At 55.0% G+C, this 16,844-nt stretch overlaps 1 protein-coding gene across 1 annotated transcript in view; it reads right to left on the minus strand.

Annotated features, from left to right (window-relative positions):
* LOC135447182 (dedicator of cytokinesis protein 2-like) overlaps positions 1–16,844 on the minus strand; it is a 51,549-nt gene that overhangs the window by 29,946 nt on the left and 4,759 nt on the right. The window contains exons 11-27 of the mRNA XM_064712058.1: positions 16,506–16,581; positions 16,221–16,300; positions 15,993–16,118; positions 15,785–15,909; positions 15,095–15,193; positions 13,692–13,764; positions 13,497–13,600; positions 10,464–10,653; positions 9,012–9,109; positions 8,814–8,903; positions 8,467–8,567; positions 7,412–7,546; positions 3,328–3,439; positions 2,313–2,383; positions 1,871–1,977; positions 1,354–1,481; positions 460–510 (exon numbers count right to left, since the gene is read on the minus strand). Of these exons, the coding sequence (XP_064568128.1) occupies positions 460–510; positions 1,354–1,481; positions 1,871–1,977; positions 2,313–2,383; positions 3,328–3,439; positions 7,412–7,546; positions 8,467–8,567; positions 8,814–8,903; positions 9,012–9,109; positions 10,464–10,653; positions 13,497–13,600; positions 13,692–13,764; positions 15,095–15,193; positions 15,785–15,909; positions 15,993–16,118; positions 16,221–16,300; positions 16,506–16,581 (1,766 nt within the window). The remainder of the gene's footprint in view (positions 1–459; positions 511–1,353; positions 1,482–1,870; positions 1,978–2,312; positions 2,384–3,327; positions 3,440–7,411; positions 7,547–8,466; positions 8,568–8,813; positions 8,904–9,011; positions 9,110–10,463; positions 10,654–13,496; positions 13,601–13,691; positions 13,765–15,094; positions 15,194–15,784; positions 15,910–15,992; positions 16,119–16,220; positions 16,301–16,505; positions 16,582–16,844) is intronic.

Consider the following 16,844-nt stretch of genomic DNA (forward strand, 5'->3'; position numbering starts at 1 on the left):
CAGCTCAGCCCTGCACAGAGAGGTGCACAGCTCTGCATACCTCCCTGGCACTGTGGCCACCTGGCTGGGGACAATGGCGACAGCCAAGGATGGCTGAGGATGATGGGGATGGTACTGGGCAGGTAAAGGTGGGGTCAACTCTCATGGGCTTGAAGCAAGAGCAGAATCTTCCCCCAGAGCATCCCACCGTGCTTTCCATAAAGGCTGTTTCAGGTTTCAAAGTTAATGAGACATTTCACCACATTTTCTGAGCTTTCCATCCCATTCCTGGGCTTCCTGGTGCTGTGGGGATTAAGGAACCATCTCACCCTCCCAGCACACAGTGTCCAACTCAGCTCCCACAGTCACTGCACTGCAGGTGGAACACCTGAACCCCCCAAGGGACCCCAGAGGAGCCAGGAAGGGCAGGAACAGAGCCCTGTGCATTCCCAAACCATTCCCTGTTGCAGGGACACTCACCAGCTCCGCATCCCCGCGGTCCTTGTGCCGTGCTCGCAGCTTCTCTGCGCTCTGCAATCACCAAAACAGAGCTGAGACCCCCAGGAATGGCCCCAGCCCACCCCAGACAGGCCACATTTGGGTGGGTGGGTGCCCACCATGTCCCTGCCTCATGTTTGGAGCCATCACTCTTCATTTTGGAGTGTGATATTGCCCAGGGGGTGACTGGCAATCGCTGACCAGCAGAATTTCATAGGAGGTATAAGGCCATTGAAATTTTAGTTACATTTGGCCTGTCCCAAAATAGAATTGGGAAAAGACAAAAAGTAAAAGTGCCTTGAATCAGAAAGGAAACCAAAGAAAAATAGGAAACTAAATCAGAAATCATACTCATGCCTTATTACTTTGTTGTTTGCCTTAAGTAACGTGTACCTGCCTGTGAGTCAACCAAAAACCAATGTTTGGGTGACCTTGGCCAATGCATCAGGTTTGGATACCATTTGTTTGGTTTATTCAAATCCAGAAAAGCCATTCTCCACCTGCTTGGTCTGGTTGGCCAATACCACAGAATGTCTCTCCAGATCTTTCATGATTCATTATCAATGTGATCTCACCTTCCTCCCTTCCCTCATTTTCTTCCTCCCAGCTCTGCAGAGCTGCTGATGTCCCCACCACCCTCAGGTTAATGTCATCCCTGAGCTTGGAAACCCCTTCCCTCTCATGTGGATGTTGGGCAACCCAGCAGAAACTCACTGAGGTGGAAAACACAAAGTTTGTGTCCCACCCTGGGCATGTCCTGCTGGGATGGTGACACCCACAGTGAGTGAACTCCAACAATATCCTGGCCAGGAACTGGTGATTAACCTCACTCAGAGGGGTTTGGCCAGGTCACTGCCCAGCTGATTCCTGCTTTACCTTCTGGGCCTGGTAGAGAACTTCCAGGATGCTGCTGAGCAGCTCGATGCAGGCGTCCTCCTCCTCCCCTGCCTGGATCAGCTCCTGCAGGATGGGCAGGGCTGCCTGCAGCACCAGCTCCCTGCACTCTGGGGGGACAAGGGGACACGGGCATGAGGGGATTGTCCCCAGCTGTGGAGCCACCCCAGCCATGAGGGAATTGTCCCCAGCTGTGGAACCACCCCAGCCATGAGGGAATTGTCCCCAGCTATGGAGCCACCCCAGCCATGAGGGAATTGTCCCCAGCTGTGGAGCCATACCAGGTATGAGGGAATTGTCCCCAGCTGTGGAACCACCCCAGCCATGAGGGAATTGTCCCCAGCTATGGAGCCACCTCAGCCATGAGGGAATTGTCCCCAGCTGTGGAGCCACCCTGGGATGAGGCAGAGGAGGAATCCCTGCTCAGGGCCTCCTCCCCAGCCTGTGCATGGCCTCTGGGTGGGCTCAGCAAGGGCAGTGCCCCCAGGACCCCTCTCACCGTGGCACTGGAAGGCTTTGCTGCTGGCAATGTCAGTCAGGCACTGCAGCTTCTGCTTCAGCAGGCGCTGGGGCTGCAGGTTCCCCACAAAGTCCCTCAGCACGGCCCTGCCAGCAGGAGAGGGGACAAAGCAGAAGCTCCAGGTTCTGCTCAGGATGGGGCTGATGGGTGGGGGGACCCCCTAAATGGGGGCAGGATGGTCCCACAGGGCAGCTGTGCCCACCACAGGCCCCAGCAGGCAAACCCTGCCTGAATTCCCAAAGTGAAGCCAGCTGGGGCTGAGTTCCCAGGCTAAAACTGAGCAGAACTCTCCCATTTTTGCACTGGGAAGGGGATCAGGAGGTGATTCCGGACCCCCCTGCTCTCTGCTGGATGCAGGGACAGAGGTGGCTGTGGCAGGTGCCGAGCAGGACAGGGGTTGGTGGGGACACAGGGACCCTACCCCAGCGTGGAGGAGTCAAAGATCCCAAACACGTCCTCGAGGATGGAGGGCAGGTATTTCAGAGCTGCTCCCTGCAGAGACACCACAGAGCTGCCTTCAGACAGGATCCCAGAGAAACTGTGTCACCCCAAAAACAAACACTGAGTGACACGGTGTCACCCCAAAAACACAGACACAGCGACACAGTGTCACCCCAAAAACCAACACTGAGTGACACGGTGACACCCTAAAAACAGACACAGCGACACAGTGTCACCCCAAAAATGAAAACAGACACACTGACCCAGTGTCACTCCAAAACAAACACTGAGTGACACGGTGACACCCTAAAAACAAACACAGCGACACAGTGTCACCCCAAAAATGAAAACAGACACACTGACCCAGTGTCACCCCAAAACAAACACTGAGTGACACGGTGACACCCTAAAAACAAACACAGACACAGTGTCACCCCAAAACAAACACAGAGACACAGTGTCACCCCAAAAACAAACACAGACACAGTGACACAGTGTCACCCCAAAAATGAACACAGACACAGTGACACAGTGTCACCCCAAAAACAGAGACACAGTGACACAGTGTCACCCCAAAAACTAACACAGACACAGCGACACAGTGTCACCCCAAAAACAAACACTGAGTGACACAGTGACACCCTAAAAACAAGCACAGAGACACAGTGTCACCCCAAAAAACAAACACACACACAGTGACACCCCAAAACAAATACTGAGTGACACAGTGTTACCCCAAAAACAAACAGATACACTGACACAGTGTCACCCCAAAACCAAACACAGACACAGAGACACAGTGTCACCCCAAAAACAAACACAGGGACACAGTATCACCCCAAAAACAAACACAGACACGGTGTCACCCCAAAACAAACACAGACACAGTGACACAGTGTCACCTCAGCAAGGGGACAGCCAGTGCCTGGCCTGGGCACCCTCCCTGGCACCCCAGAGCCCAGCTGAGCCCTCCAGGGCCCCCCATGTCCCCATACCTGGGAGAGCAGGGTGGGACCCTCCAGCGGGGACTGCATCAGCTGGTTGAGGGCGAGGAAGAAGCGTTGCAGGGAGCGCTGGAACTCGGCCACCTCCTTCCCCTCGTAGAGCCTGCAAGGACCAGAGTCACCAGGCTGTCACCACACTGCCACCATGCCTCTGCAAGGGCCAGAGTCACCGTGCTGTCACCACACTGCCACCATGCCACACTGCTCTACTTGCTGGGAATGCCCCACGAAGGCAGGAATGATCAATCTGACTCCATGTTCTCAGAAGGCTAATTTATTTTTATTTATTTATATATATATATGTGCATGTGTGTAATGTATAATATATACAATTTATATTTATATAATTATATATATAATTTATACATTTATATTATATTATATTATATTATATTATATTATATTATATTATATTATTCTAAAGAATACAGAAAGGATACTTACAAAATGCTAAAAAAATAATAATGAAAACTGACTCTCTCCAGAGTCCTGACACATCTTGGCCTCAATTGGCCAAAGAGTGAAAACAACTCACAGCAGAATCCAATGGAACAATCACCGGTGGGTAAACAATCTCCAAACACATTCCACATGAGCACAACACAGGAGAAGCAAATGAGATAAGAATTGTTTTCCTTTTTCTCTGAGGCTTCCCAGGAGAGAAATCCAGGGTGAAGGGATTTTTTCAGAGGATGTGAATGCTACACCACACACCTTCCCTGGCATCTATCCTAGACTGCAAGGCAAGGTGTTTGTTCTATCATTATCTGTCAGGTGGGGCAGTTGTCTTCTGTTCACTGGGCAGTTTTCTTTATCTCTTCCACAGCCAATCCTCCCTCCAGGAGATCTCTGCTGTTCATGGGCCATTAATTATTAATTATCTTCTGTCCATGGCCAGTGAGTGTCCCTGCATGGCTGATCAAATTCCATCATCCCATGGGGAGATGCTCCGCCCAGGGGAGGAGCCAAGCATTCCTACCTGGATCCAATCTGAGGTTTGGGACACCCCAGCAGCCTTTGCCCCCTGCATTGCCAGAGGAGCAGCTTTCTGCTGCCCTGCATTGCCAGAGGGAGCCCAGGCCCATCTGCAGCAGCCCTGGAGCTGCAGAGGAAAACTCCCCCCTTGTGCAGGATCTCTGCTGCAGCAGAGCCACAGCTGGCACTGCAGGAGGGCAGAGCCACAATTCCAACTGGACTGCTACCAACAGCCTGACCCACAGGGTGTCAGGTTGGGTTCTGACTCTGTCAGTGCTGTTCTAGTGTACTGCAGTGTTTATTCTATCCTTTCCTTTTTTTCCTTTCCCTATTAGAGAACTGTTATTCCCGCTCCCATATTTTTTGCCTGAGAGCCCCTTAATTTAAAATATATAACAATTCGGAGGGGTGGGGAGGGTTTACATTCTCCATTTCAGGGGAGGCTCTTGCCTTCCTTAGCAGACTCCTGTCTTTCCAAACCAAGACACATGGGTTGCTCCAAAATTTTACCTCAAAATCTGGGGACAATGAGCACTGGCAGGGAAAGTTTTGCCACTCTCAGTGGCGGCTGAAAAGGAGAAGCAGGCAGAGGAAGCAGCAAGGAGGAAGCAGCGAGGGACAGACGTCACCACGGTGCCATTGGGGCACTGAGGGGACACAGGGAGGTGTCCCAAGGTGGGGGACAGGGCTCAATCATCCTTGCAGCTACCTGGGCTCCTCAGAGGAGCTGCAGGCTCTGCTTGTCCAGCTCCAGCAGCAGCACAGGCAATCCCACAGGCAGCAATCTGCAGCAACTGACTCTAATTACAACCCAATTCCTGTCGATTACAGCCTGTACAAATTGCAGCACGCTCAGAGCACTTAGAGGATGTGAGGAGCCCGTGTTAGTGCATGTTGAGATAAAGGGAAGCTCTATAAAATCACTAAATGTCCTCAGGGATGCCTCTGCTCCAGGCAAACTCATTCAGGGGCTGTTTGCAAACAAGCTGGGTAATTAATTTCTCCTGCCAGGAGTGCTCTGAGCTGGGAATGTGCTCACACAGGAGGGAGAGGCAGGTGCTGGGTGTGAGGTTCTGGAACACCTGGGAGAGGATGGAAGTGGTGAGGACAGACAGGGCTCAAACCCCATGGTTAATTAACTCTGGTTAATCCAGAGTGGGGCAAAGTGAGTGCGACAGTTCCTGAGGACACAGGGACACCAGCGCAGCTCCCCAGTGCCACTGGGAGGGGACACAGGCGTGGCATTCGCATTCCCTGGAAAAATCCCTTCACCCTGGATTGTTCTCCTGGGAAGCTGAAAAGCCTCAGAGAAAAAGGAAAACAATTCTTATCTCATTTGCTTCTCCTGTGTTGTGCTCACATGTGGAATGTGTTTGGAGATTGTTCACCCACAGGTGATTGTTCCATTGGACTCTGCTGTGAGTTGTTTTGATTCTTTGGACAATCAGGGCCAAGCTGTGTCGGGACTCTGGAAAGAGTCACAAGTTTTCATTATTATCTTTTTAGCATTTTGTAAGTATCCTTTCTGTATTCTTTAGTAGAGTATTGTATAATATAATATGATATAATACTATAATAGGATATACATACAATACTATAATAGGATATACTATATAATAATGTAATGTAATGTAATATAATATAATATAATATAATATAATATAATATAATATAATATAATATAATATAATATAATATAATATAATATAATATAACATAATATAATATAATATAACATAATATAATATATAAAGATAATAAAAATAATAATAAAATTATATTAATATATTAATTGTATATAAGTAATGAATTAGCCTTCTGAGAACATGGAGTCAGATTCATCATTCCTGCCTTCATCAGGGCATTCCCAACAAATACAAGACACAGGGATCCCAGCACATTCTGGGCTTGGGGTGCAGGAGGCAAAGCCCTCATTCCCCCCCAAAGCAGCTTCCTGCTGAACCAGGGTGCCTGGGAATGGGGTGACCCCCCAGCTTTCAGCGCCCACCCCGTGCCCTGTGTGTGTGTGGGGGTCCCTCACTGCCCCCTCAGGACACTTCAGCTTTCGGTGCTGCCTACGTGGAATGAAAGAGGAACATCTGGAGATGCCAGATTTCCTGATTTCCCCCTCTCCCACGCCGGGAGGGTGTTGTGCATCACCCAGGCTGGATGTGAGCCCTGTGCCCACGGGGAACAAGTGACACCACCCCGGGGGACTCTGGAGGGGCCTGGGGACACCTTGACCTTTGAACTGTGGAGGCACTCACCCTGTTCCTCTGCTCATCACATCAGATTTGGGCTTGGAGGGCACATCAGAGACCCCCCAGCTCCACCCCCACTCCCACCAGGCTCCAGGAAACCTTCCCAGCACATGCAGGGGCACAGACTGCCCGGGATACTTTGCCATTTCCACCGTGGGAGGGTTTTCAGAGCTCATTGGAAACTCCCTGTCAGGGGTGGCAGAGGTCACTGTGGGGCAGGGTCACTGTGGGGCATTGGGAGCCACTGGGAGGGACTCGGAGGGACTGGGAAGCACTGGGAGCACTGAGAGACATTGGGAGAACTGGAAGCACTGGGAGGCACTGGGAGGCACAGCCAGCACTGGGAAACACTGGGAGCACTGGGAGGCATGGCACAGGCAGCACTGGAAGGCACTGGGAGACACTGGGAGCACTGGGAGGCATAGCCAGTACTGGGAGCACCAGGAGGCACTGGGAGGGCACTGGGAGGCACTGGAAGGTTCTGGGAGCATTGAGAAGCTCTGGAAGACACTTGGAGGCACTGGGAGGTACTGGGAGCACTGGGAGGCACAGCACTGGGAGGCACTGGAAGCACTGGGAGGCCCAGCCCAGCAGCACTGGGATCACTGGGAGCAATGGGAGGCACAGCACAGGCAGCACTGGGAGGTGTTGGGAGGCACTGGAAGGTTCTGGGAGCATTGGGAAGCTCTGGAAGACACTGGGAGGCACTGGGAGCACTGAGATGACTGGGAGGCCCGGCACGGTTAGCACTGGGAGCACTGGGAGGCACTGGGAGGCACAGCACAGGCAGCACTGGGAGGCAGTGGGATCACCGGGAGGCCCAGCCCAGCAGCACTCACTGCGCGAAGAGGCGGCGGGAGCGCACGATGAATTTGAAGATGTACTCCAGGGCTTTGAAGGTGCGCGGGAGGGACTCGCAGGGCTCGCCCCGGCCCGCCTGCTCCACGTACTGAGTGAGCACCGCCAGCAGCTTCCTGCGGGAGGGGTGTCCTGGCTGTCTCTGCCCTGTCCCTCCCTGTACCCACTGTCAGGGCTCCATCCTGGCTGTCCCAGCCCCATGCCAGCTGTCCAAGCCCCATTGCAGCTGTCCCAGTCCTGTCCCCCACCCTTCCATCTGTCCCAGCTCCACTCCAGCTGTCCCAGCCCCCATCCTGGATGTCCCAGCCCACTCCAGCTGTCCCATCCCTGTCCCCCACCCTTCCAGCTGCCCCAGCCCCATCCCTCCCTGTACCCACCATCCCAGCCCCATCCTGGCTGTCCCAGCCCTGCTCCCCACCCTTCTAGCCCTGTCCCAGCCCCATTCCAGCTGTTCCAGTCCATTCCAGCTGTCTGAGCCCTGTCCCTCCCCGTCCTCACTGTCCCAGCCCCATTCCAACTGTCCCCCACCCCACTCCAGATGTCTCAGCCCTCTCCCACCCCATTCCAGCTGTCACAGCCTCATTAAAGCTGTCCCAGCCCCATCCTGGTTGTCCCAGCCCCACTCCAGCTGTCCCAGCCCCATTTCACCTATTCCAGTCCATTCCAGCTGTCCCAGCCCTTCCAGCTGTCCAGCCCTCTGTCCCCTCCCTGTCCCACTGTCCCATCCCATGCTGGCTGTCCCAGCCTTGTACCCCATCCCTCCAGCTGTTCCAGTACATTCCAGCTGTCCCAGCCCTGTCCCTCCCTGTCCCAGCCCTGTCCCAGCCCTGTCCCCCTGTCCCACCCCATTCCAGCTATTTGCTCCCATTTCCACTGTCCCTCCCTCCGGACCATTCCAGCCCTATCCCCTACCTTCCTCTGTCCCCACTGTCCCAGCCCCATTCCAGCTGTCCCACCCCATTCCAGCTGTCCCATCCCTGTCCCCCACCCCATTCCAGCTGTCCCATCCCTGTCCCCCCATGCCCCAGCCCCTCACTTGTAGGCCAACGTGGCGCTGAAGTGCTGCCTGATGTAAGCCTCCAGGACCGTGTTGAAATGCTGGAATTTTCTCTCAGCCACCAGCCTGACAATGAAAACCTGAGGGCAGCAGGCAGGGGCACGGCTTGGTGTGGGCAGGGGGACCCCTCTGCCACCCTAAGCCCACCCTGAGTCATCACTCTTGTGGTGAAACACCTTTAAATGCTGCTGGGATTGTCCCCCAAAGGGACAATGTCCCCCAGAACAGCCCTGCCCTGTGCTGGGTCACTCAAACCCCATTGTCCCAGTCCCACCAGTGCCCACCCTGCACTGGGGAGGGCTCAGACCCACACAGGTTGTGCTCACCAGGGCGTCAAACACGAGGGTGTCATAGACATCGGTGTCTGAGTGCTCCATCATGATGGAGAACAGGGCATCCAGCGTGTCCTGCAGGAACTGAGGGACACCAGGGCTCGAGGGATGGCCCCAGCACTGCCCAAAACCCAGTTCTGGGCATGGGGAGTGGGGGGCAGGAGCCAGGGAGGGAGGAAATGCTGGCTGTACCTTGATGACCTCTCCTCCATCCACGTTCATCAGCTTCTGGAGGTTCCCACAGAGCAGGCTGGGCTTGGAGCGCCACTTGAGCAGCCCCAGCAGGTTCACTGGGCAGGGGGAACAGGGCACTGAGCACCTCCTGTCACACCCCAGTATCACCAACCCTGCTGCTCCCCAGCAGCCAGGACCCCCTCCCACAACCACTGAGACCCCCTGAAGCCAAGCCCATAAAGCACAAACCTTAAATAGGTTGTGGTGGACAAAATTGTGCTGCAGGAAGGGAATGAATGCAGCAGCCTCATCCCTGAGCCCTCCACACTGAGCCACAGTGCCCTGCACCTTGCTGTCACTGTCACATCCCCAGGCCACCAGGCCATGTCCCCTGAGCCCCTGCACTCAGCCAGAGCAGGATGAGCCATTCCCACCCTCCAGCCTTGCAGCAGAAGGGAGGAGAGCCCAGCCCATCCCCTGGGCCCTTCCCCTGGCTGAGGGGGCACCAGAGCAGCCCAGGGAAGCAGGAAACTCCCCTGAGCTAACGCAGCATGGGGGAGAAACCACAGAGCTCCAATTCCCACCTCCATTTGGAGAGAAGGTCATGGAGCCTCCAGCAGCCACATCCAAGTGGGAATCCCACTCATTGCTGCTCCTCTCCAGGGGATGGCAGCCCCCCAAAATCCCCAGATCCTGCTGATATCCCCAAAACCAGCCTGAGCATGGCCAAACTGAGCACTCACTGTCCCCAAATCTCAGCCCAGTGTGATGGACACTGCAGACCCAAATACCAGAATTATGGTCCAGCAGGTGGGACCCTGAGCTAACCCAGGCATGGGGGTGAAACCCCAGAGCTCCAATTCCCACCTCCATTTGGAGGGTCATGGAGCCTCCAGCAGCCACATCCAAGTGGGAATCCCACTCATTGCTGCTCCTCTCCAGGGGATGGCAGCCCCCAAAATCCCCAGATGGAGCTGACATCCCCAAAACAGCCTTGGCCATCCTGAGCATGGCCAAACTGAGCCCTCACTGTCCCCAAATCTCAGCCCAGTGTGATGGGCACTGGAGACCCAAATACCAGAATTATGGTCCAGCAGGTGGGACCCTGAGCTAACCCAGGGTGGGGGTGAAACTCACCCAGAGCTCCAATTCACCACCTCCATTTGAAGGGGAGGTCATGGAGCCTCCCAACAGCCACTCAAGGGAATCCCACTCTGCTGGCTCTCCCAGGGATGGCGCCCAAAATCCCCAGATCCTGCTGATCTCCCCAAAACATCTTGAGCATGGCCAAACTGAACATTCCCACATCCTGAGCATGGCCAAACTGAGCACTCACTGTCCCCAAATCTCAGCCCAGTGTGATGGACACTGCAGACCCAAATACCAGAACTATGGTCCAGCAGGTGGGAACACCACTGGTGAGGGCACACAGCCGCAGCTCCCCCCGCTCTGTGGGGACCCAGCACTCACCGTTCTGGGTCAGCTTGGTGGAGCAGACCAGCGTGGAGATTTGGAAGCTGTCCCGGCCGGACGGGGCCAGGGCGGCCGCGGCCCCGCTCACTCGGAAGGAGGAGCCCGAGAGGAGCCGCGGCTCGGGCGCGTTCCGCTCCCAGGGCAGCGACAGGTACGCGCTGGCATCCTCCAGCTTCTTGCTGTCACCCTGCAGGGCACAGCACAGCGACAGCTGAGCCATCCCCGGGGTGTGGGGGCACCAGCTGTGGGGTTTTGTGGGTCTGGATTGAAGGCACTTGTGTAAGAGCCGAAATGAGGGATGTGGGACTCCAGGCAGCTCCCCGAAATTCAGTTTATTCCATCCAGGGTCATGGGTGACAGAGCTGTGCCTACAGCTGTCAGCTCCAGCTGCAGGCAGGCCTGGAGACCCTGAGTTTAGGTTACAATGCATTATATACTTTTCTTTTGGTCACAATATATTATATACTTTTGGTTACGATGCATTATATACTTTTCCTTTGGTTACAATGCATTCTATACTTTTCTCTTGGTTACAAATGCATTATATTCTTTTCTTTTGGTCACAATATATTATATACTTTTCTTTTGGTCACAATGCATTCTATACTTTGCTGAGCATCTTCATACATTAGAACCAATCTGTACCTTAACTTTTATCTCTAGCCTATCATAATTACTGCAATTACCATATTCATGTCGCTGTTCTCCAATCACTAAAAGTCAGTGCATTACAGTTTAAGCTAGAAGTTGTTTTTCAGTTTTCTTGCAGTGGAAAATTCTGAGGCCTTTTTTCTACTTGCAACATTTGCTGCCTTGTTTGCCTGTGCTCTCTTTCTGCTTGGTAAAAACATCTTCTTGTTTGGGGTGGGTTTATCCTTTGCTCTAAGTCATAAAAACCCCTTCTAACTAACACACCCTTTGCCTCCTTGGTTATCCAGTGAGACTGACTCAGCAATTCTTTTCTTCTATATCAAAACTTGCTTCCATCTCTATTCCTTCATCAGATTCTACATTCAAAAATCTTTCTGCTAAGCATCTGTGAGACTTTCTTGTCAAACTTTCATCCTTCCCAACACACTTGAGACAGTAATTTGTGTTGGGACTCAGGTGTTTATTATTTCTTATCAGTAAAACAGCCTCACTGCTGTGAGTTCTGCAGCAAGGCACAAAATGGCCAACAATCTCTTGTTCCAAGGTCTTTTAAGACTAAACTATAATTAAGAACTGACAGCTAGATTATTTTCCCTTTTAACCCAATAACTGATCCCACAGACCCCACGATGGGGACTTTTCTGCCCAATTACAAAATGCCACCCAAACCAATGGAGAAGGAGGAAGAAGAAGCATGAAGAAGAAACTCAGGACATCACCCTGTGCCCTCCATCTTGCTTCCATCCACAACACACTAAAAATCCCAAAACCTCAATTTCTCACCTAAGTGATACACCTACACTACTCTCTATAATCTTTTTCACACTTTTGTGGATTCCAGTCTATTCTGGAGTTTAGGAAACTTTCTCCATGAATGAGGGTCAAATTCAATGTTCCACCCAGGAGGACTCACTGGGGTGACTCTGAGTGACCTTCCCTGCTCTTGGCCAGCCTGGGACATGAGAGATAACCAGATCCAGCCATGCTGCAGCTCACAGACACCCATCCCTCCCTGCCTGCAGCCTGGCAGGGTGAAACCCTCCAGCTGAAGGTGGCAGGGAGGTGACAGAGCTGTTTGCTGGTGGCTTTTCCCCTCCAGGACACATCTGGAGCTTGTGCAGGGAAAACTGTCTGGAGCCCATGCAGGGAAAACTGTCTGGAGCTCAGAGCAGCTGGAGATCAAGAGCTCTGAGCAGCTAAAAGCCCTTCACTCACATTCCTCTGGCAAGCAGAGACAAAAAGATAAAACATTTTCTGCCTCCCAGAGTCAGAAATATTTTCTGACTTCCCATCCTGCCAGGAAGAGCCAGAGCCAGGCAGGGAGAGGATGGAGCAGCTCAGGAGGGCAGGGACAGCTCTCTGAGGGTTACAGGGGCTGTGCAGGGCTTGTTCTCCTAGCAGGGAGGTGTGGGAGGTTTGATCTCCCTGCCACATCCCCAAGGTGCCCAATGCTGCTGCTGTGGAGGGGACAGTCCCCAAAGAGCCAGGGAGCAGAGCCAGCGCCGAGGGCCACAGCAGCACTCAAAGAATTTGGGTCTTTCACCCAAAAATAAAGCAGGGAGGGAGGGACATAATGATTTCAAGTGTGCAGGAGCCTCGGGGAGGAACAGCGTGGTCTGTCCCTGTCCTGGGCTGCCACAGCAGGCAGGAGCCATCCCAAAAAAAGGCAGAACTCAGGGAGGGACGTGGCTCTGCCTGGAGAAACTGTGTCACGTTGCCAAAATCAGAGAACATCCCCATGCAGCAGCTCAGGGACACTGGAGCTCCATGAGCCCAGGAGGGACCCCAAAAGGGACCCCAAAAGAGACCCCAAAAAGGACCCCAAAAGGGACCCAGAAGGTGTCAACACCCTGGGAAGAGCCCTGAGCTCACCCTGGCAGTGGGGACCAGCTTGCACCACCCACTCCTCTTGTCACAGCAGTCCCAGTGAGGTGAGGGGACACCAGGTAAGGGAGCAGCACCTTCACATTAAAGCTGACAGCGTTTTTTCCCAAATGAGCAGCGATTTTTGCCTCCCCCCCACTCTCTCAGAGCAAACCCCAGCAGTGCAGGGCTGGTGAAATCAGGTGAAGCGCAGCCACAGCACGGGGACGTTCCCTGCCCGTCACAAAGGCTTAAATCAACTTCTTCCAGAGCAAACTTGGCGTTCCAGAGGAGCAGCACAGGGATTGGAGATGTGTGTGCAGAGAGACCCTGTCACCAAGGACAGCAGGGACAGCAGGGAGGCACCACAAACCCTCGGGGACACCACAAACCCTCGGGGACTTTGGGTACGTGCCACCAGCGCCGTGGCTCAGGCAGGGACTGGGATCCTGGCCCCAGAAGTTGCTGTTCCACACCCCCCTCCCGCCACTTAGGGGGTTCTGGGTCCCCCCATACCTTGTAGAGCACCAGGTCGTGCTCCCCATCCCGCAGCGTGGTGCCATCGGGGCGCATCAGCCTCACAAAGGCCATGGAGAAAATCCGCTCGCTCCGGTCCTTGGCTGGGGGGACACAGCGTGAGGGGGAGCTGCAGGGGACCAGGGACACGGCCCCAGGCAGGGACAGGCAGTGTTGGCACCAGGGGACACTCACAGTCGCTGGAGGAGCGGTGGCGGAAGGTGAACCTCAGGTGGGTCCTGTGCACGTCCTCGATGGGGACAGCGATCTGGGGGGAAGGGGGGCCAAGGTGAGGGCAGGGGCTGTGCCACCAGCTGGGCAATGTCCCTGTGTGCCCACACCTGGGCAACGTCCCTCTGGCCAATGTCCCTCTGTGCCCCACCTGGCCAATGTCCCTGTGTGCCCTTCACCTGGCCAATGTCCCTCTGGCCAATGTCCCTGTGTGCCCCACCTGGCCAATGTCCCTGTGTGCCCCACCTGGGCAATGTCCCTGTGTGCCCACACCTGGCCAATGATGTCCCTCTGTCCCCCACCTGGCCAATATCCCTGTGTGCACACACCTGGCCAATGTCCCTCTGTGCCCACACCTGGCCAATGTCCCTCTGTGCCCCCATCTGGCCAATGTCCCTCTGTCCCCCACCTGGCCAATGTCCCTCTGTCCCCCACCTGGCCAATGTCCCTGTGTGCCCTTCACCTGGCCAATGTCCCTCTGTGCCCCCATCTGGCCAATTCCTGTGTGCCACACCTGGCCAATGTCCCTCTGTGCCCCCATCTGCCAATGCCCCTTTGGCACTGTCCCTCTGTCCCAACTGGCCAATGTGTCCTTGTCCCCACTGGCCAATGTCCCTCTGTGCCCCACCTGGCCAATGTCCCTCTGTCCCCCCAATGATGTCCCTGTGTGCCCAGGCAGGGGCTGTGCCAGACCATCCACTGCTGCAAACCAACCCCACGTCCTCCCCAGTGAACCAGTGAGGCCGAACTGGGAGCACTGGGATGGGGACAGGGCTGCAGGGCCTATCCCTGTCACAGACATGTTTTATGAAGAATCTTTTCTTTAGGATTTTTCCTCCTGAGAAGCTGTGAGGCCTCAGGAACAAAATGTAAGCAATGATTATCTGCTGCTGTGGAATGCAATGGGTGGATCTGTGATTGGTCTCATGTGGTTGTTTCTAATTAATGGCCAATCACAGTGAGCTGGCTCAGACTCTCTGTCCAAGCCACAAACCTTTGTTATCATTCTTTCTATTCTATTCTTAGCCAGCCTTCTGATGAAATCCTTTCTTCTATTCTTTTAGTATAGTTTTAATATAATGTATATAATAAAACAATAAATCAGCCTTCTGAAACATGGAGTCAGATCCTTGTCTCTTCCCTCATGCTGAGACCCCTGTGAACACGGTCACACATCTCCAGGACTGGGTGACCATCCAGGGGTCACACTGTGACCCTGCCAGCACCTGCATCATCCCCAAGATGGGACCAAGGACTGCCCCCAAAATGCCTGCCCTGAAAGGGACCCCCACAGCAGCAGGAGGAGTGAGTGGCACATCCAGGAGGGGCTGCAGGGCTGTCCCACCCCAGCCCCGGTGTCCCCAGACCTTGAGGGTCTCCATCCAGCGCTGGTGCCGCTGCTGGTAGTAGACAACAGAGCGGTAGAGGCTGCTGGGGCTGTCCCCTGCTCCCGCGTGGATCACGTTCTGCAGGAGGAGACACCTCGGGATCAGCTCAATGACCTCGCAGGGAGGGGACAATCCCTGTCCCAAACCCCCTGCCCACATCCCCCTAAAGTGCCTGGTGCCACCTCCGAGGGGACACACGGCCCTCCCAGGGCACATCGGGGCATGGCCCTGGGGATGGGCATGGAGAATTGCAGCCCGTCCCTCAGGAGCCAGGTGAGAACTGGGGACAGAACACCAGGAGGGTGACAAGAGCCAGCCTGGGGAGGTGACACTTGGGTCTGACCCCCTCTGTCCGCCCCCAGCTCCTTCCTGTCCTGGGGATCTGGCCAGGGGGTCTGGCTGTCCCCAAGGCAGGACAATTTTATCTCTGTCCCAGTTCCTTATTGTCACTTTCCCATTTCTTTATTCCATTCCCAGATCTCGATTTTGGGCAGCTCCAGTGGCCCCAGAGGCTCCTCCAGCCTGGAGGAGCTGCTGGCTCTACCCGAGGTGAGGTGACACAGGGGACATCTGCCATAGTCAAGGTGACACAGAGGACACCTGCCATACCTGAGGTGACACGGGGGACACCTGCCATACCCGAGGTGACACAGGGGACAGCAGCCATACCTGCACCACGTTTCCTGCCTCGTCACACACACACACTGTCACCTCCACGTTCTTCTGCGTCTTCTTGCTGCCCTTGTCGAACTCGCCCTGCACCAGGGTCAGGTAGATGTCGTTCCTGACATCACCTGTGGGGACAGCCCCGTCAGCCAGGCCCTGCCACCACGCTGCCACCCCCAGGGACGCCCAGGATTGTCCCCAGCATGCTTGCCTGGCATTATGACCTCCGGGTAGCCCAGCTTGCGAGCCACCGCCGTGCTGCGGTCCACCAGGTGCGGGTGGTCCTTCCTCACCTGGCTCAGGTCACCCCAGAGCACCTTCAGGGACACCCAGAGCCCTGCAGGGACCACAGGGATTTTTCAAGGGGTGACAGGGTGACACACAAGTCCTCAGCCCCTCATGTGACAAGCAGATGGCCCAGGGGACACAGGCTCTCTACCTTGTCCCTTGTGGTTGATGTCCTTGCCCTCCACCGCCTTCCGGATCATGGTGTGAAGGAAATCGCCATCAGCTGCCACCCTGGGAAAGGCACGTTTGGGGGAAAAACCTTTTCTTGATGTCCTTGCACCTCTTGTCCCCATACCAGCCAGGTGGTGTCCCCATGCCGCCAGGGGATGGCCCCATGCCAGCCAGGTGGTGTCCCCATCCCACCAGGTGTTGTCCCCATGCCAGCCAGGCCCTGGGGTGCTCCTCCCTGCCCTCCCAGCCTCCCCTCAGGGCTCACGGGTGGACAGGGATGAAGTGCTGCTTGTCCTCGTCGCTGTCACACGTCCCCCTGGCGATGTCGGTGATGTCCATCACTGCAGTGACACACAGGTGGCGCCGTGCCAGGGGTGACAATCCCAGCCCAGAATGGGATCATGGGGGGAGGTGAAGGCAGGGGAGCTCCCCAGGGCTGCTCAGGGGGTCCCCTGTGCCAGGACAGGGCGGGCTTTGTGTCCCTTGGGCAGGGACAGTGTGGGGACAACCATGGTGTTGGAGCCAGCAGGGAAAAGGGACAGCCCAGGGACATTGCAGGTCCCGGTGTGGTGGCTCTGGGGGAGTGCCAGGGTTGTGGCACGGG

This window comes from Zonotrichia leucophrys, chromosome 4, assembly GCF_028769735.1.
Source record: "Zonotrichia leucophrys gambelii isolate GWCS_2022_RI chromosome 4, RI_Zleu_2.0, whole genome shotgun sequence".
NCBI lineage: Eukaryota > Metazoa > Chordata > Aves > Passeriformes > Passerellidae > Zonotrichia > Zonotrichia leucophrys.